Here is a 25,546-nt window from a genome sequence, read left to right as displayed (position 1 = left end):
TTTGAAATATAAAAAAATGGATGAGATATTTAAAAAGAAGAGGATAAAGAAATAGTCGGGATGGAAAGATTAATATATTAAAAAATCGTAAGAAATTTTAAATTATTGAAAATGTAAAAAGAGAGTATATATAATTTTTTTTTTCGGGAAGTATATATAAAATTGAGAAAAGGGGGAAGAACGTAAAAATTACATGTATATGGAAGTATAGACGACATTCCCCGAACTGAGAGAATCGAAAAAGAAAAAAATGAAAGCAGGGATTGAAGAAGCTGCAGCTGATGAGCAAACCCAGGTTCACTTCTCTTTTATTTCATGCTTTTTAATCTTCAATTCTCATCATATATGTGTATTAAACCACACATACACATCACTTGTATCGATAGATCAAGATTAGGTTTTTAGATTGAAGTTGGAGAATTGATTGATTGATTGATTGAGAAAATTGGGTTTTTGTATGTTTTGTGATGATTTCTGAAAGTTGAGAATTTTAATTTTTGTGTAGTGAATTGGGTTTATGATGATATGATCTGGGTTCTGGAATCTTGATTGGTTGTTTCGTATGATTGTTTTAGTAATGTGATCTGAATTTTGGAATTTAAGTTTGGTGTCTCGATTTTTCAAGATGGGGTTTGGGGATATCGGAATTTGAGCTGGGTTTTTTGGTTCTTGAAGAAGTTGGTTTTTTAGGATGGGGAAATTGAATATTGAGGTGGGATTTTGTTTGTTAGTTGGTTCTTTTTTAGGATGTGAGTATCGGAATTTGAGTTGGGTGTTTGGTTTCTTAAAGCAATTGATTTTAGTAGTTTAGCGGAAGCATCAAATTGTATGATATGTAAGAGATTCGGAATCATAGTATACATGTTTATATATATATTATCTAAAAGGATGATTTAAAATTGTATGGGTTCTTATGATGAAGTAAATGTGCTAGAGGTTTTCAGAAATCGACATATACGGGATCTTTTAATATGACATTCGGTGTTGGTTGACTTGTCTCTGAAGCATTTATAAGGTTTAGGGAAGATATATATATATAAGATAGCTTACTTCACGCTGTGGTTTTTTTTATCTATATTAATATGAATGTTTTATAACTTTTTTGTCGTGGACGGCATAATTTAAGCATAACATCCGCGTCTATTGAGGGAATGGGAAAGACATATTTAAAAGAATCTAAAGCTATTATATGCTAGTCTTTAGCCACCAAACAGTCAGTGAAAATCAAAGCTAGTCTGATTAATATGAGAAATTTTAACCTTATGATTCCCATTAAGAAATATTGGTGAATTGGTATAGATGACTATTTCGATCTATTTTCTGGTTTTCACTGCGTGGGCATGTAGCTGTCCAGAATTTTTTATTATAGGTTTTATAGCTCGTAATCTCTTTAAATATATAAATGAAAAAACTGAAAGAGTTAGATGATTTCCAGAGGAACATGTGAAATAAAGCTCAGAGCATTTACAGTGTATTATAATATGCTCTGAGAAATAAAAATGACCAAATCTCCTTATATAGAAGAATATAGTCAAATTGGGATCGGCCCGATTCTACAAATAATTATTATATACACCAAATAAAAATCCTACTTAATATAGTAAAATTAATGAACTAATGGCTATACAATAATAATAAATGACTAGCTACTTAAATTCACTTATGATGGAAGTATGGAACACATGTAATCCGTCCCTTGTGTTGCTTTTATATTTGGGTGCAATCCGGCTCATCTGTACTTTGTAAATCTGGATTACCTTCATGAATCCATCTCACTTTGTCGGCTATGTAGAGTAGTACTAATGTATTTTTTTAATTGTTATCTCAGGTGCCTCCTGTAGGTGGCTCCCCCGGACCTAATGAAAGTATGCAGATGTTTCCAGTTATGTACCCAGTACTTATCCCTCCTCTGCAGCAGGCTCAAGATCAAGTGAACCGTAGAGGAGGCCTTTATGCTGTTCCAACATATCCTTTTATGGGTCCCATGTCGGCATTTCCACCGACCACCCTTATTCCCTTCACATACAATGTGCCAACGTAAGACATTCTCAATTTCTCATATACGTATGTGCATATATTTCTCAAAAGGTGATAGAACTACTTGATTAAAGTCTGTAGTAAAGTAGCTCTACAAATAACAGATCCTTTTATTGTTTTCGTATCAGGACGCTGTTAGTAATTTATACTAATATTCAACAATTTGAAATTAGGTAATAGGAATATTATGGAGCTTTTTACATGGACGGAGAACTCTAACATTATAAAAATATTGTATTTTGTGTTCCAGGGGTGCACCAACTTCTGAGGCTGGACAAATGGGTGGGGAGCAAGGCCAAGTACGACAACAAGAACAACAGCAGCAACAACCCGGACAACAAAGACAGGTTGTAGTAAGAAGGTTTCAGATTGCATTTCAGATTGACTTGTTTCTGATTTTAAAGCTGGCAGCTGTAATCTTTCTATTCAACCAAGATGGATCGAAACAGAGGCTTTTCCTCCTTGTGTTTTTTGCTGCACTTATATATCTGTAAGTTATTAGTCCCAGATCCTCCTTACCTCACCCACCTGCCCACCAGAAGAATTGTAATAACATACTTTACTTTTGTTGCCTGCAGGTATCAAACTGGAGCCCTTGCGCCATTGGTTCGATGGCTGTCACAAGGTATGCAGAGAGCAGCTGCACCTCCTCAACCTCCAAGGGCAGCTGGAAGGCCTGATAACATCAATGGGGATGCTGCTTTGGCAGGTATGTCTATATTATCAGAAAGCATGACTACGACCAATCCTGATTAAAACCTATGCGAGGTTCCTGCTTGTTCAGTATTATCCCAGCATATGGTGTATTGTCCTTTTTCTTTTTGAAGAGTTACAATAGTTAGGGGACTAAGCCCAATAGGTTAAGGGTAAACAAAGCCGCACCAAACATTTATATTGATATTATTTGTCAAATAAGAGTGTGCCTCCCCCACATCGGCTTTACAAGAATGGGACCTTGGATTTAACTCTAGCATCGCCGAAAGAGGATTCGATCCTTCCACCTCTCATAAGAGAGAGTGGAGTCGCAACTCGCAACCATTGGGCCAAAGGCCTTGGTTTTAGTGTATCTTCCTTTTAGTATTTTAGAAAAAAAGGGTACTGTGATTTTGCAGTGTGAAGGATAGATTTCTTCTTATTTCTTGAAGATGAACAATAAAATTGGTTCTCTTTGCTTCCAAGGAAAGAGGATGCTATAATCTACAATAGTCCTTTTGTTACTTGAGAAAAGCAATACAGTTATGCTAGTTTAAAGGAAATGGACATTAAAGTTTCCGTAACCAATAGACCTTGACTTATATATTTTACACAAACCCAATAAGTGTGTCTCTCAACCTTTTAAAGCTCTATTAAACTCATGAATGGTTAGGTGTGAAAGTATATTAAAAAAATTCTGCAAACAACAAGTGTGATCTCTCAACCTTTTTTAGGATCCCAGCAAGGAGGTTGATTCTTAGGCCGGCTACTGGTATTAATTTGACTGAATTAAACCTGTCAAACCAAAGAAAGTTACATGCATGCTCTTTCCGCTCTACTTATTGCAGATATAATACGTTGCAGATGAGTTGAGGATATCACCAATCAAAACTCTGATCTGAATATATCTTTTTATGATAGGTGGTCAGCCTGGAGCCGAGAATGAGAATCATGCCGAGAACAATGGACAGCAGGCAGTTATGAACGATCAAGAACCTGGCATAGGCAATGATGGGAATCGCTGGTGGGGCATTGTAAAGGAGGTCCAAATGATTGTTTTTGGGTTTATCACTTCACTTCTTCCTGGCTTTCACAACATTGATTAGACTGGCAATATATGTAGCACCAGTTATAAGAAACTTGTCAGACGAAGAAAGTAAAAGGGTGTAAACTTCTTTAATACTTAAGTATTTCTAATTAACAAAAATATTACAGCACATGGGTGGGATGCACTTTAATCCAATATGAGTACCTGCATTTCATCTTGTAAAAGTTGATCTCCATGACAGGAGCAGCATTTGAGTTGCATGGTTAACAATTTACTTTTTTTTTAGTCTGGATGACATTGAGGGCATTTCGTCTCTAAAATCTACATCTAAGAGCAAGTTCAGTGTATAGCTATAGTTAGGGATGTGTGTGGTGCGGTTTGCATCTAAAACCGCAACCGGAACCATAATTGTGCGGTTTCAGAAATTGAAAACCGAAACCAAACCAAACATCATTGGTGCGGTTTGGTTTAGATATGAGCGGTTTCGGTTTTAGATGGAGCGGTTCGGTTTGAAAACCATGAGCACTAAAAGTCTAGCGCAATGAATAGTCCGGCAATGATCTCTGGACCACCTCCCACCAGAGATTGTTAACATCATAATATTCAATTCAAAAGGCATTAAAGTCTATAACTCAAAACACTCTTCTAACTTTTGGCTACAAAGTATGCTTCTTGATCAGGTTTGCAAGACAGTGCTGGTCCTAACTATAGTATCATTTGATCATCCAGGACAATATTAACTTATAAGAAGTAGTTAACTAAAACTCTAAAAGTATCAAACTAGAGAAGATGGACTTACTGCATGCTTGCATACTAGAGTTAGCTTAGAAGAAGATGCAGAAACACAGAGTAAGCACCCGTAGTCAGACTTTAGAGTACAATAGTACATAACTACATATGTACCAAAGAACATAATGCAGATCAATAAACATTTCAGGTACACTTCAGAATTCGAAGTACCCTGAAAGACTGAAGCAAATTAGAATAGCCAGAACAAAATATACTTCATAATTCATATAATCTAAATATTATATTTAAATATATAAAATAATAATAAATATAAATATTATTGCGGTTCGGTTCGGTTTGTATTCGGTTTTAAAATTTTTGAAAACGAAAACCAATGTGTCGGTGTGGTTTTTATTCGGTGCGGTTTCGTTCAGTTTTTGGGATTTTCGGTAGGTTTTAATTTTTGGTTCGGTTTCTACTCATCCCTAGCTACAGTTGGTTGTATAGCTATACTTAGTCCTATAAATGGTGGACAGTTTGTCTTATGTTTTAGATAGTTACAACCATCCTTGCCACATCATCTAAAGAACTAAAATTAAAGAGTTTGGCGAAAGAGTTAGTAAGATTTGATAAAACTAAGCATTGGAGCACTAGTTGTAATTTAAGACTAAAAGCTATTTTTAGTCTTCAATTATAGCAATGAATTCAGCTATTTTAGCTTTAGGTGCTGTTTGGTATTGCAGCAGTTTTTTCTGGAAAAGCCTGTGAAATATTGTTTGGTAAATCTGAAAACAATTTTTCTAAACAACGGATTTTAGTTCAAAACTTGTTTTTAGGAAAACGCAAGTTCTCTCATGCATTTACAAAAAGTTACTTTTCAGATTTTGCGGTTTGCGGGAAGCTGTCATAGGTTTCGCGATCCAACCTCATCAAAAGCATTATTATTTTTGTATTATAACTCAAAATATGCAAATACCTAAAAAAATCACTAAACAACTATATAATTTCTACAACAACATTTTTTTTACTAGCATTGTTTTTGTCTATCACAACAATATTTAAAAACATTCTCAAATAAATCCCTAGTATTGGATAATTGGACTTGCTCTAGCCTAGTGTCTCATTGGTGACATTTGAAAATAGTTAGATCAGGTTGAAAGTTCCTGAAGAGCTACTTTTATCCGTTTGGCTAATTGAAATTTCCGAGCATTTAAAAAAAAAACTAGGTTGCATTTAAGTGGATAGAATGGAGGGAGAATCAAATAAAATCTGTACTCTAGTTTAGGAAGTAATCGAGAATTTTTTTTATAATTTTCATTATTCAATTATTTCATTCCATACTATTTGAACTAGAAATTTAATTCTCATATTATAATAGAAACGTTTCACGCCTCCTATTCATCATTTTGCCTACGATCTTTATAATGAACTCATACTTAGTTATTACTATATCATACACTGTTTTCTGTACCGTTCTCGTCTCATTCAATTCAAGTGAACGAAATCTAACAACTGTTTAACAGAATAGTGAAACAAGCTTTGAGCTACTATAAGAAATTGAATTTATCATACTATCTCAATAGTTCTCATAGTCCACTGTAAATTTCCATAAACATAACATTATGCAGAAAAATTGAATAAATGGTAGTGCGGTCAGAAAAATGTACGGAGAGAATAATAGTGTACTCTTACAAGAATCATGGAAGCTAAGCAAAGGCGGATCTAGGAAGAGTTCTGGGAGGACACGTTTTCCCCTAATTCTTTTTTATATATTTTTATTATTTTGAAATTTTACAAAATTATAGAAATGTCCCCACAAATTTTAAAACTGTATAGGTATTTTCTGAAAATTTGCTTAATGCCCCCAAGATTTGAATCCGCCTCTTGAGCTCAGCCACATGTATCTCCACCTGATTATCTCTTTCGAGTACTCGTCTATCCCTCGATGTATATAATTATATATTTGCCCATGCCGCCTCCATCTTTATATCAGAGTTGTGCGTAGAATATGCAAGTAGGTTGCACAAAGGCTTTATTAATTTGACTTCCTGCATATCCCGATGATTCCAGTTAGAAGATATATAAGATTTCTACATCAACTAATCCAACGCAATAAAATGGACGATAATTCTTGATGATAAGTGTTTCTTTGACTTGGAAACAACAGTTGCTTAATGCATTGCAGAAGTTGAGATTCTGCCGCCAAAATCTGGAAACAATTTAACAAAACTACCATGAAAATTATTAAGTAGGCTTCTCTCGTGGAGAGCCATTAGAATTCTAAGATCTATATATAAACTTAGCCCATCTTTTCTTTCCGTTTTCCCGAACATGACAGTCTCTTCAGTAGCCCATCTTCTCTTTCCGTTTATGATAACAAGACGTCTCCCGTGTTTAATGTATAACATGATTTAACAATTAACAATTAAGATTTGTAGCTAGAAAGCTGAGCAAGTAATGGTCATAGCTAGATTTGGATGTACTATATATTAATTAAATATGTTGAGAAAAATTTATTCGTGAGAAAAGAATACAATTCGCCATAATAAATTTTTGTCTAACCTATTTTTTAAAAAAATACATAAGAAAAACAACACTTCGTAACCTAATGTACGAAGAACGGATCTCCTAGTAATTCATTTCTGAAACTTTTGGTACTTGATGGCACCTAATATCATCACATCATATATGTAGATCTTGGGAGGAGACCTCATTAAGGTGATATCTAGGTCAAACAATTTAGCAGCATACATTAGAAAGGTTTGCAGCACGAACCCTAGCTAGCTATAATTAGTGAGGATAGCAATTTTTTTTTGTTGCTTTTTTGGCACATTGGTGGGACCAAAAAAGCTGGACCCGACCTTGCTTGCTCTCTTATACTTTCCTACTAGCACAACCAATGTTTTCTTACACAAACTCAAAAAAGTTGAACAGGTTTTGAGGTAAATATATGGAAAGAGGTGAAGTTAGAAGAGCTTTATAGGTTTAAGATAGCATTCTATATATATATATATATATATATATATATATATATATATATATATATATATATATATATATATGTCAAAATTTTCATCAAAACCAACTGACCAAACATATATCTCACACAAGAAGGCTTGTGCTATATGACCAAAGATATACATCTTAAAGGCGGTCTTTGATCAATGAATTAATGACAAAATGAAAATATAGACATAAGTAGTCTATTAAAACTCATATCCACAATTTGTAAAACTAAACTAAATTATTTTGAAGAAAAAGGGCTAGAGCTCGCTGGCAGGTAACATGAAGATACTTCCTACATTAAATTTTGAACCGGACCCATCATGTAATATACTCCGCCATCCCACAATACAAGTCTTTTTGGAAGAATTTTTTTTCCCCATAATACTTGTCCACTTTTAATTTCCAATGCAAATATATTGACATTATTCCGAAATTACCCTTCCTGAAAGTTGTCTAACAATTAATGAAGGTTGAATAATAGTCTACATTCATGCATTTATTAGGGGTACAAGTGAGAAAATATTATCTAATTAATGTTTTCTTAATATGCGTAATTTTTTCATAAGAGACTTGTATTGTGGGACAGAGGGAGTATAAGGGTCTTTCACAACTATTTTTTGCATAGGTGGTGGGTTTTGATTGGTGGGGATTGTTGTGCATGCGCAGGAGGGGGGGGGGGGGGGGAAGGTGGGGGGGCATTATTATTAATGAGATGGGAGCTGATCAAAATCCACCAACTAAGTAAAAAGTTGTTGTTAGTGTGTGCTCATGGGCACAGAAAATCCGAATATATAAATAAGTAAAGAGTAATGCTAGGTGCACAAAATTGTGTACAAAAAATTTGTACATAATGATGTGGAGATTATGTGGTAGGTTTTAATTGGAGTTGTTGGTATAAATACAGGGGGCCGTTCCAATTAAAACCCATCACATGTCATTATGTACAAAATTTTGTACACAATTATGTGCACCAAACATTTTTCATAAGGAAAAGGCAACTATAGCCCGAGCTTTAATCTATATTATTAATGCTAAACAGTGTTGTAAAAAGTAGAAATCAGACTTAATCGGTGAAGTCACGGAACAAAGGATTAATCGGGGATTAATTGGATTGATCGGGGATATATTAAGCGGATGATTAATTGAATAATCGGATATTTAATCAGTTCGGCGAACCTACGGAACAGGGTTTGTAAGAGTTTGGTCGTTAGTTTGTAGTTCGGCACAATGCATTATAACCTTTAATCAAAAAAACAAATTGATGAGAAACTTTATAATGAAATTTTTACATTTCAGTTGAATGCTGATGTAACTCTAAGGTTCTAATCTCGCCAACACCATATTAAAATTAATTATAAATTTAAACACATATAATGAATTAATAACTATTAAACTACCAGAGAGCATAGCAAGGGTTATAGGCTTGTATGAATTATAAACTATACGGGTTTTATCCTAATTAAGGTCATGTACATCGTCATCATGTTGACACAACTCGAAACACGACGATGCCATTGCTGACAGGGGCGGATCTAGAACTCTCTGGTCGCTTGGGTAGAACTTTTTTTCTTAAACAGTAAGTTCAAAAGAAACTGAGAAATTTAACACTCCTTGTTCCTATATAAATTCAGAACATAAAGTTTATTGACAATACTAATTCAAAATTAATATTTAACCCCATCCAAGTATTTTATAGAAACATTTTTTACTAAAGCGATCATCATTTATTTAATTTTATAATGATTATGTCACAAATTTAACATATTCATAAAATTAATATTTTAAAATGCATCTTTTTATATTTGCTTGATCTTTAAAAAATAGAAAAAAAAAACTGAAATAGATTTTTTTCCCCAGAAAAAATGATAGCCTCAACTTTAAATGATAGCCCAAGTTTTTCTAGTACTTTATTAAAATTTAACAGTGACAGAAGTTAAAGAGAAAGACCTCACAGTTTTAAAGTAAAAATAGATATGTGCAGTGTGGACTGACAGTGAAAAATGTTAAATAACTCTGGCAGTTCTCTTCATTTGGACTGTTATCGGAGACATGTTGGGCTCAAAGAAGATAATTTGACCGGGCTGGGCTTCATCTGTGATCAAATATTAGTAATAAAATTCTAAAAAGTAGTTAAACCACCCGGCCTAAAGCCCACCGTAGCCTGAACTACGGTCCGCCCCTATTGCTGACATGATTAATTCAAGCACAACTCTGTTATCATCAAAGACTTGTCTGCTAAGATTACAAATCATTCAGTTTATACAATTTATTGATATCATAAATTAATAAATTTTAGAATGACATAGAATTGACATGTTAACTGACGGTGTTGTCTGAAACTCAAATTTGCCAACATAGAATTGACATGTTAACCATTTGCAAATATAATTAACAACAGTGGTGCCTCTCGGTCCAAAGTCTGCGTCTAGATTAGGTATTTGTTATCTTTCTCCTTTCAAATTCAAATTCCAGCTTGGTTTTGGTTTTGCACCACCATCAAAGCCAAAATCAAACATGACGCACGGTTCTATGTTGCTAGGAAAGCCATGAATCTCCGAATATTCATAGGCTCTAGGAATATTAAGTTTTGGCTCCCAAAATGGATGAAGAGGCATATTACTGGCATTTGCATGTATTCCAGCAGTCATGCTGCTGCTTGGGGGCCATTTGTTGTGTGCCTAGCCACCTCTCCCACAAACACTTGGCATATTGAATGGTGATTGATTAAACTATCACGCCTGCAAAAAGGAGTTACACTTTGGATCACCCAAACTTGACGAATGCATGCATATACCAACTAATATAAATATGAAACATATATATTATAAATTGAATTTATTTTCATATATACACACCAATAGTAAAGGTATGAACCTGATTTCACTACATTATGTAAAACCAGTAAATATCCCTACATGTAGCAAAATAACACATGAGATATAGAGCAAACCTATACACATTGTTGGTTTGCTGCGTTTTTCTAAGGTGAGAATACAAAGACCTTGAATTAATTTGGTATATTGAACATTAGAAAATGATTTTTATATTTAATTGTTTATATTATCTTTAATCTATATCCAAACACAAACAAAATATAATTCTAAAGAAGGACTTTGGTAAATAAATTCCTCTGCCCAATACAAACCTTTGAGTTCAATAAATCACAAACAAGACAAAATTAACAAAATAACATTTATGAGAACTGGATGAGCAGGTAAGAATTAAAACTATAAATTAAAGAGAGATTTGTGGTATAATCCTAACCTAGAGAAGGTAGATCCACAATTGCACTTGTACTCCCTTGTACCACAGATCTTATTGTGAGACTTCAAGTCAGAGAGTAATGCATACTTCTTCTCACATTTGTGGCACATATATTTCTCATCAAAACACCAAATGCATTAACGTATAGAACACTAGTAATGGTAAATTGGAGATTCCAACAATAAGTTTTATTTTACCTCTTCAATTGAAGGTCTATCATTTGGTTCAAATGCAAGCATTCTTTCTAACAAAAGAAGCACTAGGCCGATCTGCATTTGGGAACTTTTGGGAGAAAGGAACAGGCTGCAGTTCCCTCTTCATGCAGCTTAAGTATCTCTTTACCTTTTCATTTCGTATCTGCGTACAAAGATAGATATCTGAGGAATTGTCTTACCATCATGAAATAGAAAGATAACCCCACTCTTTTTAAAGTAAAAATATTTAGGTCCAGCTGACAGACTACATTTTTCCCTGGGAAGGGCCCATGCTTCAAATGTCTATTGCGGGTTTAGACTGTATAGAACAACTTAGTAATTATTGTAAGACCAATTATGCTATGACCAAATTATGGTGTGTATAATATGCTAGACCTCTGGATAATATTATATAATTTAGCATTTAACCCCACCTCTTGAATATAAAATGTTGTATTTAATACCATAGACCAAACACAAGGATAAGAGATAGAGATAATATACTTAGGGGCTGGTATATATTGTATCATGACTTTTAATGACAAATTTTGGGAGGATGACTTTAATGGATTTTATAGACTTTTAATGACTCTCTTTGACTTCTTAAGATTTTCAAAAACAATTCATGACTCCCGAGACAATGACTTTTAAAAACTTTAACAGACTTTTTTTTACAAATTCATGACTTTGAAATACTTTAATAGACTTTTATTAAAATCATAAATAGCCTTTCTGAAACCCTCTAGACCTTTTGCTATACCCTCTCGATCTTCTGCTATACCCAAGTTATCGAGTACAAGGTATCATTGATGTATTATATATACTATAATAATGTTTACTGAATCATATTTATAAACATAATGTTAATTGTGAATCACAAATCTCTCCTTTTCTAGGAAGTATGACATATTCTTCTTTCTTACCTCTTGTTTCTACTCTTGCTCTTACTTGATGAGAAACGGGAGCAGTGCTGGTGTATTCACTCGGTTTCAACTTTCTAAGCTGAAATCTCCCATAGGTGACTGGAATCTTTTTGTCATTCCACTGCATTATGTCATTAGATGTTGAACAAACACTGAGCCACGCCACATGCAGTTTACAATGTGGCAATAGATCAATTTTCTTTATCCGGCCATAGTACTTCGGCATGCCATCCTCATCAGAGTACAAAGCCCAGACCTGACCAATCTCAAATTTCTCAAGGGATTTGTTGCCATCGAAATTATAAAATTCAGGGTCAGGAATTTCATAAGCATCCTCCGAAAAATCTGGTGCAGCACTAGCATCTCCAGTAGAATTTTCAAACATGAATCTGGCATCAAACTGCAACTTCTGGTCCTCCTCATCCGTAGATAAATCCACGCACAGATCACACTGTTTTTTCTGCTCTGCTTGGTTTTTAGGTGTTTTCTGCTCTGCTTGGTTTTTAGGTGATGAACCCTAGGTTGGAGCGACCGGTTAATTGAGGGAAGATAAAGTCATGTCAAATCTTTTCAAGTATGGCCTGACAATTTTCTGAAAAAATATATGCAATTTTACATAGAAAGTCATTAAAAGTCTATCAATTATATTTTTCCATCAAAGTCATTGATATATTGAATAACAACTAACTTTTAATAACTCCTTAAAAGTTGTAATTCAATACCTCAAACTTTGAAAGACTTTTTAAAAATCTATACCCCTTACTTTTAAAGAGTATTTAAAAGTTGTAATTGAATACACCTAGATTTTAAAAGTCAATAAAAGTCATTAAAAATCCTGATACAATACAAGCCCATTAATTTCTTACAAAAATGATATATCTTGTTTAGACAAAATACACACATATATATAAATTTATTTACATAGAAATATTGCAAACATCAATTATTATCACAACAATAGATTAGGTCGCGCTCAAGAGAGAGAACCCGTCCTTAAAATAGAACCATGGAACCACTAAGGTTCGGCTGCAGAACCCTATATTTTTCATAAATTTTCAGGATTCAAATCAAAATACATGATTTTTTGTATCGTTGTGTGTGTTCAAAAGTAATTTTAAAATATTATACATAAATAAGACATTTTTTTCATTTGAAGTTCTGCTGCAGAACCCTCACTAATACTTTTTTCCATTTCAAGTTCTGCTGCAGAACCCTAAATAATACTAGAAATGAGGTAATGTTTCTAAGGGTTCTCTCCCTAATGTTCTCTTGAAACATGAACCACGATAGATTATTCAAAACACATTATGAAATAAAAAAAATCTCTTATTCATATTATTGTAGTACAGTAAAGAAAATCAAAAAGTCTATAACTAACATTTTAGATATTGAAAATTATTTAGTTTTGAATTCAAATTACTACTTATATTTTATTTTAAAATAAATAACACATATTAAAATAATTTAAGATAATGCACCGAAAACAAGAATTAAATATTTTTAAAGATGTCAAATCTTCACTTACCAGTGTGAACTTGGAGCATCTTCTTCATTGTTTGAGATACCCAAAAACAACTCAAGGACATCAAGATCAATATTTGTATATCCAAAATCTGAAAGCAAAATCTTAATTATTAGCATCATAATAAGAATTGTTCAAAAACTATTTAATTCCGAAAGAGACTCGGAAAAACAAATTATGAATATATTGATTTATATACCAATAAGTGCAAAGATGAAACTGAATTATGTCAACATATCATATTAACATATATCAAGATCTATGCCATGTACATGAAATTATCTAAACAACAAATGAATACTTACACCGATAGAAAATCATGTCATTAATGGAGAAGATCTCATTACTAAATTGGTGACTGCTATTGTAAATTTGTAATCTAAGAGGTGATGAAAGAATTTGAAAATGATATTATACACTTCAAATGAGAGATCTAGATTTATCAAATACAGAGGGTAGGGGGTGTGCGGCTAACCCTCTGACAACTAGGGGTTTTATAAGAGAGAGACTAGGGTTAGGGTTATGGTGTGAAGGTCTTACTGGGCTTACTCAGGCAGCAGCCCAAATAAGAACTCTAACGGGCTCTTAATTTTATATGGGCCTAGCTCTATATACCATGTCACAATCTAATAAATGATTTATTTAAACATTATATTTTGATTTAGTTTTGAAAATTTATATTATTTGTTTACAAGAAAGATATATTAAAATATATTTATTAAGATATTAGCTTTATGGTGTTATTATATATCTCACAAATGTTGATATGAATATAAATAATACTCTAAACCTTCCATTATGTAGTATTATGGTTAAATACAAACATATATCTATATAATATAATATATTAAATAAAATAATGGACTCAACCAATTTTTTTAAGAAAATTTTCCACTTCAGCATCAAAATGTATAGCCCAAGGAAGAAGTATGTGTGAAGTTATTCCTAGATGATAATGGAGATTATGAGACAAATCGAATCAATAAAATAAAAATCTCATATATGAATATTATTTGAGAATATAAATTTAAATATGATAAAAATGAAATAAAATAGTAATAACATATTTTATTGCTTTAACCAAGAGTGTCAATTAGATAACTATTGAACTCAATCTATACTTGATGATACTCGATGATGGTGGTGTGACTCTTTAACAAGAGAATGTGTGTTGGAACACTAACAAAAATGTATTTTTCACTTGAATATTCATCATAATAAAAATAATAAAAAATCATAATAAAAACGTATTTGACTCAATCATAAAAAATCGTTTGAATTTTTCACTTGAGCATGAAAATGCAACCTAACCTTCAACCTCAAGCTAGCTAAGAAAGCAAATGAGATTAGTATTTTTGAAAATATTCATAGAGAATGATGAAAATAATGAGATAAATCTAATTGAATAACATAAAAATCTCTCTCTCTCTCTCTCTCTCACACACACACACACACATATATATATTATTCAACAATATGAATATAATAAAAAAAATAAAAAAAACAATTACCTGTTTTATTGTCTTAACCAAGAGTGTCAATTAGATAACTACAAAATTAAATCTATACACGCAAAAGAAAACATCTATTGTGATATACATAAGTAAATTCTGTTTTTACACTTATATAATTACAAAAAGAACCCCACTATTTCATACACAAGCCTATAGTAATGAACTAACTTATTTTATATAATAGTTCATTGGCTACAAACCATGCTGATATCCCCATTATTAGCGTCTAGCGCCACCCATGCCCCGTTTTGTAAAAACCAATTTACCATTGGTAGCTGCTCCCCATACCCCTCCTGCTTCATTGCCTCCTGCTTTCCGCAGAAGTTTGGTATTCTTAGGAAAGTACTGCTCATAAGCCACCAGACATGTTAGAGTGGTTTTCATGAGATACTTATTTTAAATCAAACAATTTCCCCGTGCTAAACAGCCTACACAGATCAAAACACCAAATGCATTAAGAGAACTCTGGTAAATTGAGAAATTCCAACAATAAAGTTTATTTTACCTCCTCAACTGAAGGTCTATCTTTTGGTTCAGATGCAAGCATTCTTTCTAGGTTCAGATGCAAGCATTCTTTCTAAGGGTTAAATGGCGTTTTGGTCACTCAACTGACCGGTAACTTGCAATTGGGTCATCCAACTCAAAAAGCTGTCAGTCACATCATTATACTCTTAAAAATTTTCATTCAGGTCACTGGCCGTTACACTCCGTTAAATATTTGACGGAAAGCTGACTAAGCGTCGTGACTTGGTTTAAATAAATCCACCGTGGCATGTACAATCAGCTGAAATGACATTTTGGTCACTCAACTGACTTCAAACTTGCAATCAAGTCATCAAACTCAATAAAATTTCATTTCGGTCACTTATTATAATATCTGTTAAAAATTGAAAAAAGAAAGAATTAAAAACTATCATGTAGCTCCATTTTTTCTCTCTTGAAAATTCGAAACTTATTAACAAATGAAACAAATACACACACATAAAATCAATAGCTTCACTTACAAAAACTTAATCTTTGTTTATCTCTTATCGTTGTATATATCTTGAGGCCATTTTGGAAAAACTCATTAAATTTTTGATGGACTTTTCCACAATGACCAAAAGATATTATAAAATGACAATAGATTTATAAATACGAAGTTTTTCCAAAATGACCATAAGATATATAAAACGATAAAAGATAAACAAAGATTAAGTTTTTGTGGGTGAAACTGTTGATTTTATGTGTGTGTATTTGTTTCATTTGTTAACAAGTTTCGAAATTTTGAAGAAAGAAAAAAAAGATGTTGCATGATAGCTTTTAATTCTTTCTTTTTTCAATTTTTAACGGGTATTATGATAAGTGACCAAAATGAAAGTTTTTTGAGTTTGATGACCCGATTGCAAGTTTGAAGTCAGTTGAGTGACCAAAATGCCACCTTCAGCTGACTGTACATGCCACGGTGGATTTATTTAAATCCAGTCACGATGCTTAGTCAGCTTTCCGTTAAATATTTAACGGAGTGTAACGGCCAGTGACCTGAATGAAATTTTTTAAGAGTATGATGATGTGACTGACAGCTTTTTGAGTTGGATTACCCAATTGCAAGTTTCCGGTCAGTTGAGTGACCAAAACGCTATTTACCAGTGCTAGGGGTCTGCACACAAATTTCTTTGAGTATAAATAGTGTGGTAACACACAAATTTCTTTGATTCTTTGAGTATAAATAGTGTGGTAACACACAAATTTCTTTGAGTATTTTATATTGTAGGTGTTTTTTAATATAGTTGTAGCCTTGTAGGTGATAAAGGCGAGTTTTGCTATAAAACTACTATGTATTATAATGTTGTTCATCATTACCATGTACCTACATCTACATGTATGTAGTATTGTCCTTCCATGTACTTATATAAATATCGGAACTATTTTAATATCAATAATCAAATAAACAAGAAGAATGCAATGGAGACTACTTTAGCTACTAATCGGACAAAACTCAATATCAAAAGCTTGTGGTTTTCTGTATTAAAATAAAATACTCGATCCCATAGTTATATTGGGAGTGATACATAAAAAAAATTAGGATCGACATTACATGGTCAAAGAATCATTACATTAAAACAACTATTAAAAAGTATATATTATTAGCTTAATATTATAAGTGCAGGAGCCCAAAATTTTAGTTTAATAATTAACTACAATGTGAAGATGCAATTTATTTTTGCATAATATGATGTTTTTCTTATATTATGGATTTTAATCCTGAGTTATCTAATTGACACGGTTTGTCAACCCAATATAACATATAATTATCATTTTATTTAAATTCCTTATGTTCATATTGATGAATTATAGGATTTTTTTTCTGCAACGAAGAAACTATCATAATGCTTTTTGGATACATTGGTGTGCTACACTCCAAAATCATGAAGAATACTTGTAAAAAATTCCTTTTTCCGGGAATAATAGTACAAAATTATATGAGATGAGAATGTTGTGAAAACCTTGCACTTGGGCTATGGTCTTTATGATATGAATGAGAGAAAAAGGAACGGTAGATCTTGTAGTCTGTCTCTAAGGACTCCAAAGTTTTTGGTCTCCATTGAACCCAACTCTCTCTCTATATATATATAGATGCCTAATTAAGTGGACACCCTGTATTTCCATTTGTATGTAGATTTGAAAGCAAATGATTGCTTCTTTTGTTGTGAATTATTCTGTACTCTTTTTATTACAACCAGTTCTTTTATACATTTTAATTATAGATGTCGAAGCTAATTCTTTTATTTCAAAACCTTTCAAAACTAGTAAATTTATTAAATTACTAAATAATTACCGCAGTTTACAACATGTTGTTTTGTACACCATTGTATAAAACATCCGATCCGATGGTCTATTCAAACATTTAATTTTCTTAATCTCAGCCTTTTCAGTAGTCTATTCAAATTGCATGCGTCTCAGCCAGGCTACCTGCTGCAACTGAAAAATGTTTCAGCATGACATTTTTTCTGGGAACTCTTTACTGTTATCATAAGTATTACAAATACAAGTACCTCTTGATGATTAGTAATCAGTGAAGTCTGTATTAATGCTCACCTCAACATATTTTCAGGTGGCCACAACTCGAATTTCTTTATCTCCCCTGTGCGCAACACATTACAGGTAAAGGGATGTCGAGAGCCATGCGATGCTGGAGGGGCATCGAGAAAATGTGTTATGCACCACTAGTCAATGTACCACCACATTTACATCACCCGAGGATTGTCGAAGAAATTGGAAAAAATTGTAAAAATCTTGGCTACATAAATCTAGGCTGGCTTGAGTACTTGAACTGGCAAACAGCAGAAGTTTTAGTGCGGAATCTCAAATCTATAAGGAAGTTAAGCTGGAAAGGTGTTATATTTCAAAGTATGGGCTGCAAATATTTCTGTCAAGGTGCAAGAAAAATATTAGTATAATGTTCATTTCTTGTTCCTTTTGGTATAGTCAAGGCATAAATTATCCGAGTACAATAGAAGTGCTGGGGATTCCTGAAGGTCGTAGAATCAAGTGGTGGACCGATTTATATCCTCATAGAAGTGAAGAATTGCACACTTCTAAGGGGCTGGTCAATCTATTTGGGAAGTGAAGTCATCATTATTGTTGCTGTCTGCATATGTAGAGATAAGACATAAATTTATTTCTGTAATCATATGCAATCTCTTTTGAGAAGTATACAACATGTAAAATTGTAAGTCATGGTATGATCACATTACAATTAACATGACCATTGTTCACCAATAAACTGTGTCAGGATAATTTGAAAGGAAATGAGGGGCCCAATAATTATTTCAAAGGTAAACTATCAATTTTCAATGTCAATAAAATAATATAGATGACCAAAGAAAATCCACCTTATGCAAAGATAAACACAACATATAATATAAATAGAACTCTTTTAAAAATAACGTTATAAATTATATATATATTTACCGGAGGAGAGGTTGTATTATAATTGATTTTCCTATTTTAATATACCGACCGTTGGTTCAATTGATAGGACACGGGCACGGGTAGCTACAGCTCCCACCACAATCCGCCCACTACAACCTACACATTGTTGATTTCACTATATACTGAAATATACTTTTAAAACATAATAGTTATCTCTAACTATATTGGTAAATGCACCCTCAAAATAAAATCTTATTTTAGAAAACTGACCATGAAGGCATGTCTACAAATTAAATTCAACTTTTTTACTTTATTTAAAAGAAAATTCAAGGATATAAAATCAATACCCACATATTGTCTAAAAGAGTTTCCCATAATTTATATATAGCTAGTCCTTGTTGATAACTTAACATCCATTATTATAAGCAATTTGGCCTCGATGGGAAAATGATTTTACTATGATAAATGGCATAATCATCGGTCCGTCATCATTTAATTTTTTAATAGCAACTAAACACATTCTGAGGATCTACATGTTATGTTTAATACCATGAGTTTGCATAATATACTTGATTTTTAAAAAAATCTAATGACATATATTCTTGAGACGATGATAATATTGCATGTGTTGGAGATTTCAATAAAAAGAGGAGAAAGAAGGTTGTAGCCTCTTATTATTGCATGTACCAAACAAATGACCCTATCTTTATTCTAATAAAATAGAAAGCTTGTTTTTATTTATAAATCTTTATTCAGTGTATCAAAAGCTTGGTTCTAAGGGTTCTCTCCATAATGTTCTCTCTGAAACATGAACCACGATAGATTATTCAAAACACATTATGAAAATAAAAAATCTCTTATTCATATTATTGTAGTATAGTAAAGAAAATCAAGAAGTCTATAACTAACATTTTAGATTTTGAAAATTATTTAGTTTTGAATTCAAATTACTACTTATATTTTATTTTAAAATAAATAATTAAAATAATTTAAGATAATGCATCGAAAACAAAAATTAAATATTATTAAAGATGTCAAATCTTCACTCACCAGTGTGAACTTGGAGCATCTTCTTCATTGTTTGAGATATAGATCCAAAAACAACTCAAGGACATCAAGATCAATATTTGTATATCCAAAATCTGAAAGCATAATCTTAATTATTAGCACCATAATAAGAATTGTTCAAAAATTATCTAATTCTGAAAGAGATTTAGGAAAACAAATTATAAATACATTGATCTATATCCCAATAGGTGTAAGGATGAGATAAAATAATTTCAACATGATTATAGAGGATATTATCATATATTAAGATCTATACCATGTACATGAAATCATTTAAATAACAAGTGAAAACTTACATTGATAGGAAATCATATCATTGGACAAGATCTTATTATAAAGTTGATGACTACTATATATTGTAATTTGTAATCTAAGAGGTGATCAAGAATTTGGTGATGAAATTCTACACTTACACTGAGAGAACTAGAGTTATGAAACTGAAGGGTGGGTGTGGGTGTGCCGCTAACCCTCTATCAACGAGGGAATATATAAGAGGGATTAGGGTTATGGTCTGAAAGGCCTTAGTTGGTAGAGGGATTAGGGTTATGGTCTGAAAGGCCTTAGTTGGTAGAAGCCCAGAATAAGAACTTTATGGTTTGAAAGGCCTTAGTTGGTAGCAGCCCAGAATAAGAACTTTATGGTCTGAAAGGCCTTATTAGGTAGCAGCCCAGAATAAGAACTTTAATGAGCTCTTAAGTTTTTATGGGCCTAACTCTATACCATGTCATGGTTTACAATATTATAAAGGATTTGTTTAAACATAATCTTTTGATTTGTCTTTGAAAATATATATTATTTGGTTATAAGAAAAATTATATTAAAATATAATTATTAAGATATTAGCTTTATGGTGTTATTATAATATATTTCACAAATGTTGATATGAATAAAAATAATACTCTAAACCTTCCATTATGTAGTGTTATGGTTAAATACAAATATATATCTATTTAATATTATAGTCCATATATTTTGCAATGTTTTTATGCCATTCTATAGTTGCATAAGTGGTCTACGGTACTACAGTAAATATGTGGACTACATGGAATTTTGTTCTAATATTATATATTAAATAAGATAATTGACTCAACCAATTTTTTTTATATTTTCCACTTTAGCATCAAAATGTATATATAGCCCAAGGAGAGAAGTATGTGTGAAGTTATTCCTAGAGGTTGGGGGATAATGAGATGAATTGATTCAATAACATTAAAATCTTATATTTGATTATTATTCAAGAATATGAATATAAACAAATGAAATAAAATAATAATAACATGTTTTATTATTTTAACCAAGAGTGTTGATTAGATTAGATAACTGCTGAAATTAATCTATACATGGTGACTCAAGATGATGTTGTGACTCTTCAACAAGAGACAAGAGAATGTGTTTAAGCACTAATAAAAACGTATTATTAGGATAATTTGGCTTCACTTAGGCCGAAATGGGCATTAAAGGAAGTTCAAAGGCTTTGGTCAGATAAACCATTTAAGCACTAAATTAAAGCAGGTGAATATTGTATTAGAGTATACACTCTCACGAGAGGATGATGAGCCTGTTAAAGGTAGCTAAGGTGTTATAGTAAAATAGTGTAGCTAGTTGGGGTTTATATATATCAAGGTTTCATAATTTTCTCCGTCATAATCTGAGGTCTATCAATTAGTGGAGATCCGGGAGGTTGAATATATCTATATCTATATAATCCTAATTTGTGAATACAAAGCATCTGTCAAATTACTCTTTCTGCCCTTCCTTCCTGTTTTTATCAGTACTGCCCGGGGGTTTACAAGTAAATTCCCAAGCACCTTGGATAATCCATTTCAATATGGATCATACCCGACTTGAATAAAGTTATGTTTACTGCTGCCGCGGGTTTACCCGTTTTCATTCGGGTAAACACAAATATCAGAACTGATCATAGTAATCGTGTATCCGGTGAATTCAAAATTGGACAGTTAAATTCCATGATTACAGGAACTGCATCCATGATTTTTGGCGCTGACATTATGCTCATCAGTTTTCACTCTGTTGTGGTTTCATTCATCCATGTTTGTATAATTGTATCGTTCTACCGATGGAGAAAGGTAATATTTTTAGTATTTCTACCCTTCCATAATTTTCTTCTCTCATTCTCTTTCAGATCTAAAAAAAATGCTTCAGTTATGTTAATGGATATCAAATTCAAATTCCAGGCTCTTTCATGTCAACAATGGTTATTATGGAGGTATATCTCTTACGCATCCTATTTTATATATCTTATCAAGATTTTTGTTGATTTCATGTCCAAGGAATTTGAGAAAGATTTGTGTAGTGATACAGAACTATGGATTAGTTTTTGAACATCTCTTTTGACTATGTGTTTTTTTGTTGATGTTACAGGCATCTGAAGGGAAAGTATCAGTGAGTGAGACGCCAAAAAGTGTTTGTTAAAATGCCTAAACTAAACTGTTTGTTCTTTGTGTTGTTTACATTTTTTTAGCGCTTTGGGTTGGCCATGGTCCATTAGGTGATGAATGACATGCCTTTACTAATGCGATAGGAACTTACAGGTTTGCAGTTTTGAAATATTTGTCCATCGATACACTTAGATATTGTGGGTGTACTTTCACTTTTATACTTTCAGCGATGGGTACTAATATCCGTGTACTCAAGATGAAGCAGCATGGATGAAAACAATTGAAACATTTAGTTTTACTGTTGAACCATCATTTGCTGGCATCATTATTGTTATTTTTTTAGATGTATATTAAACATATAGTGGTGCATATAACATAGGGTGTGTATATATATGATATTATGTGTCCGCTTTATTTTAGGATATTTTTTATGGATGTTAATGATTTTTTTGGAATTTGATAATCGCTAGAGATGAGTTTGGTTTTACAACATGCTTGGATGTGGTTGTACTGGCCTCTTATTGCTTTCTAATGATGGTTGGGCTGCAGAAGATTATTTCAGTGAGATTCGAGTAAGGATGTTAGGTGACAGATATGAGTTTAGCCTTTTGTGATCTCAGGCAGAACCGAAGCGAAAACTCCTTCACAAGAGGCCCTGTTTGCACTAATTCGGCAGGTATTAGTACACTAACAACTCGATGGATAATGATTACTCATCTTTGTAATTCACTCTCATGCAACTAAAATGTATATTCCTTTAACAAGTATTAGTACACAATCTGCAATACCAGGTCAGTTATGTGTGGCAATCCATATATGAAATATCGATTTTGGATTTGACATTCAGATTTTAATATCTTACAGGATTATGTTTCTTTTCGAATTTTGCTGCCAAAATTTTTTGAGAGTTTTATTGTATCAGGTATATTATGATTATCGTCATCATCAACCTATCACCTGGTTGGGTAATTAATATAAAAGAATTATAATCCTGTAAGATATTACTTTTTGCATTTTGATCAAGAGTGTTATCTTCTTTTTATATGTGTCCCTTTCATAAGTATATTTTGGAACTCTCAAAAGTGCATATATTGAGCATTTATTGATATTCTATTTCTGTAGTTTTCAGGCAAATATATGTATTATATAGATATGGAATTTTTTTATTCAGTTGTCCTGTTCATTCAGTTTATGATCCTGGCTTTCTGAAATTCTAATTTCGGGTAGGAGGATGTTCTTTTCTAAGAAACATGTTTGATTATGGAACTTTTTAAGACTACAAGCTTGAGATAGTAACTGAATTATGTTTTCCAAGAAATCAAGTTTTAGACGTGCTTACATCGTTTATGTTATGGATATCCAGGGCATTCCTTCAGCAAGGAGGCTCCGAAATAGGAAAGCTCTTCTTAATCTAATGCAAGACAAGGTAAATTTTATTTAGATATTCAGGAATGCCATTTTGTTGTCTATGTTTTCGGGTTCTGCAGTTTTAGCCAGAGGGTCCATGTTATAGAATCCTTCGACCAACATCTAATACAACTTAAGTAATCTCTCTTATATATAACCTGAATAAACCGTTAATAATTTAAATCTTAATTTTTCCAAGGTGAAAGTTACATTAATGAGTTTGACATTTGCCTTAAATGTGATACATATCGGGACTCTGGTGAGTTAACTTCGGAATTTTCTGTACTTATAATCTCAGCCTTTTTCCTTGCATTAGTTCTGAACCATTCTTTTCACAAGTGCATAAAAAGCGAACCTATGATTAAGCTTTTACAGATGGATAGGTGCATCTATTGAACAACTAATGCACAACCAATTCTGGGTTAAAATTCTATACCATCCAAAATAGACTTATATTTAATTTATGTACTGCTAAAAGATTGTGGACATGTTATGTTATTAGATATCTACATATATGACATGCCCTATCAGATATCTAAAAAGATACTGCCCAGATCAGTTTATTACTCATTTAAATTTTAAAGTAAAAATTAATCATTATGCATATCACTACCTTTTGCAAATAAATTTAGGATTTAATGTATCCTGCAAACACAAGGAACAGGATCTGGGATGCCGATATTACTAGCAATGTACAAGAGGATATTCATCCATATAGGAGGCTTCATCTGGCCTTTGTATAGCGAAGAACGTCAAGTTAATTTTGGATTAGCGATGAGGTTGAGACATGTTTCGAAGATCTTGAAAAAGACAACATTGTATATGTTACTATGGCCTGAAATGCAAAATGTTAATTAAAGAAGTTTGAGAACTTACAAAAATCAACTTTCAATAGCAGGGGACAGTGTAAAGGCTCTGTATCTTTTTAATATATGTACTTATTTACCTTTCTTTTCAGGTAAGCAATATTCATTATAGAGAGTTAATTAGTTAATGTGTGTACACATAGTTACAAAGCCTTACATGCCTATAGTTGTATTTTTGTTTATGCATAGACTCACATATAATGTCCTATTACAATGTCCGTGATATCGCTATTGAGTTCTGCCATCATATTTGGATATTGTGCTAAAGCTATTTATCTCTGGGTATAGTATTTATTAGGAAGTATGTTGCACGCCTCTGACTTGATCAAAACTATTCTGGAACATGCTGTTTTAGGTTCCCTCTCTGGACTGTTATACAAATGGAATCAAGCTGCCTGCAAGAGAGGAAACCTGGTAAATTGAGAGCCTTTTGTAAACCAGGAAGCCGAGAAAGAAAACAGACCCAGTCATTGTCCTGGTAGTTGAGCATGTTCTGCTGGAAATGCCATTGCTTGAGAAATAGAAAATGATGAAAGGATACATATGATCCTTCTTTACTGAATTTTTTTTCGTTTTGCGTGTCAAGTAGCATTTACATAGCAATTATTAGGATGTATCATCTGTTATTAGCTCTCTCTTAAATGTTTTAGGTGTACTTATAAGTTTTATCAATTAATTTATATTATTTTTTATAGTTTTGGCTTTTTTTAAATTTTTTCTTTTTAGTATAAATGATATGGACTTATCTTTTGTAAGATTTGTTCATCTTATATCTTAGGGATAAAAGATAATTTGTCATAATATTCTTCGGTATACACCGATCAAAACATATGTTGATGTGTTTCTCCCTTTTTTTGTTTTCATTTACAGGCGAAATTTTAAAAATTATGCCCGCTAACATCAGTTCGCACTCTACTTTGTTAATTATTGTTAAAATATTGATATATAATATTTATAAATG

General features: G+C 32.4%; 1 protein-coding gene and 1 long non-coding RNA gene across 5 annotated transcripts; both read left to right on the top strand.

Annotated features, from left to right (window-relative positions):
* The first annotated feature begins 141 nt into the window (after positions 1–141).
* Positions 142–4,063, top strand: LOC108202561 (uncharacterized). The gene is made up of 5 exons (XM_017371019.2): positions 142–295; positions 1,829–2,037; positions 2,288–2,527; positions 2,616–2,746; positions 3,652–4,063. Exons 1-5 carry the CDS (start codon positions 251–253, stop codon positions 3,834–3,836), a joined length of 810 nt encoding a protein of 269 aa, XP_017226508.1. The 5' UTR covers positions 142–250; the 3' UTR covers positions 3,837–4,063.
* Positions 4,064–21,787: 17,724 nt separating this feature from the next.
* Positions 21,788–25,279, top strand: LOC108200322 (uncharacterized). 4 transcript variants are annotated; one of them, XR_001802652.2, is made up of 5 exons: positions 21,788–22,000; positions 22,109–22,140; positions 22,296–22,988; positions 23,676–23,738; positions 24,941–25,279. It is a non-coding gene; the product is annotated as an uncharacterized LOC108200322 (long non-coding RNA). The 4 variants fall into 4 exon arrangements; XR_010287743.1 differs by having other exon boundaries at positions 21,792–22,140; positions 22,296–22,465; positions 22,783–22,988; XR_010287744.1 differs by having other exon boundaries at positions 21,793–22,140; positions 22,296–22,465; positions 22,862–22,988.
* The last annotated feature ends 267 nt before the right edge of the window (positions 25,280–25,546 follow it).

The sequence above is a fragment of the Daucus carota genome, chromosome 9 (assembly GCF_001625215.2).
Source record: "Daucus carota subsp. sativus chromosome 9, DH1 v3.0, whole genome shotgun sequence".
Classification (NCBI taxonomy): Eukaryota; Viridiplantae; Streptophyta; class Magnoliopsida; order Apiales; family Apiaceae; genus Daucus; species Daucus carota.
The sequence above is the reverse complement of the archived record's forward strand: the minus strand, read 5'-3'. Positions and strand labels throughout refer to the sequence as shown.

Excerpts from the sequence above, each read along its gene's own strand:
- LOC108202561 (XM_017371019.2), top strand. The coding sequence starts at position 251 with ATGAAAGCAGGGATTGAAGAAGCTGCAGCTGATGAGCAAACCCAG. Across the intron at positions 2,038-2,287 it reads TTCACATACAATGTGCCAAC|GGGTGCACCAACTTCTGAGG; the intron begins GTAAGACATTCT and ends TTTGTGTTCCAG. Across the intron at positions 2,747-3,651 it reads TGGGGATGCTGCTTTGGCAG|GTGGTCAGCCTGGAGCCGAG; the intron begins GTATGTCTATAT and ends TTTTTATGATAG.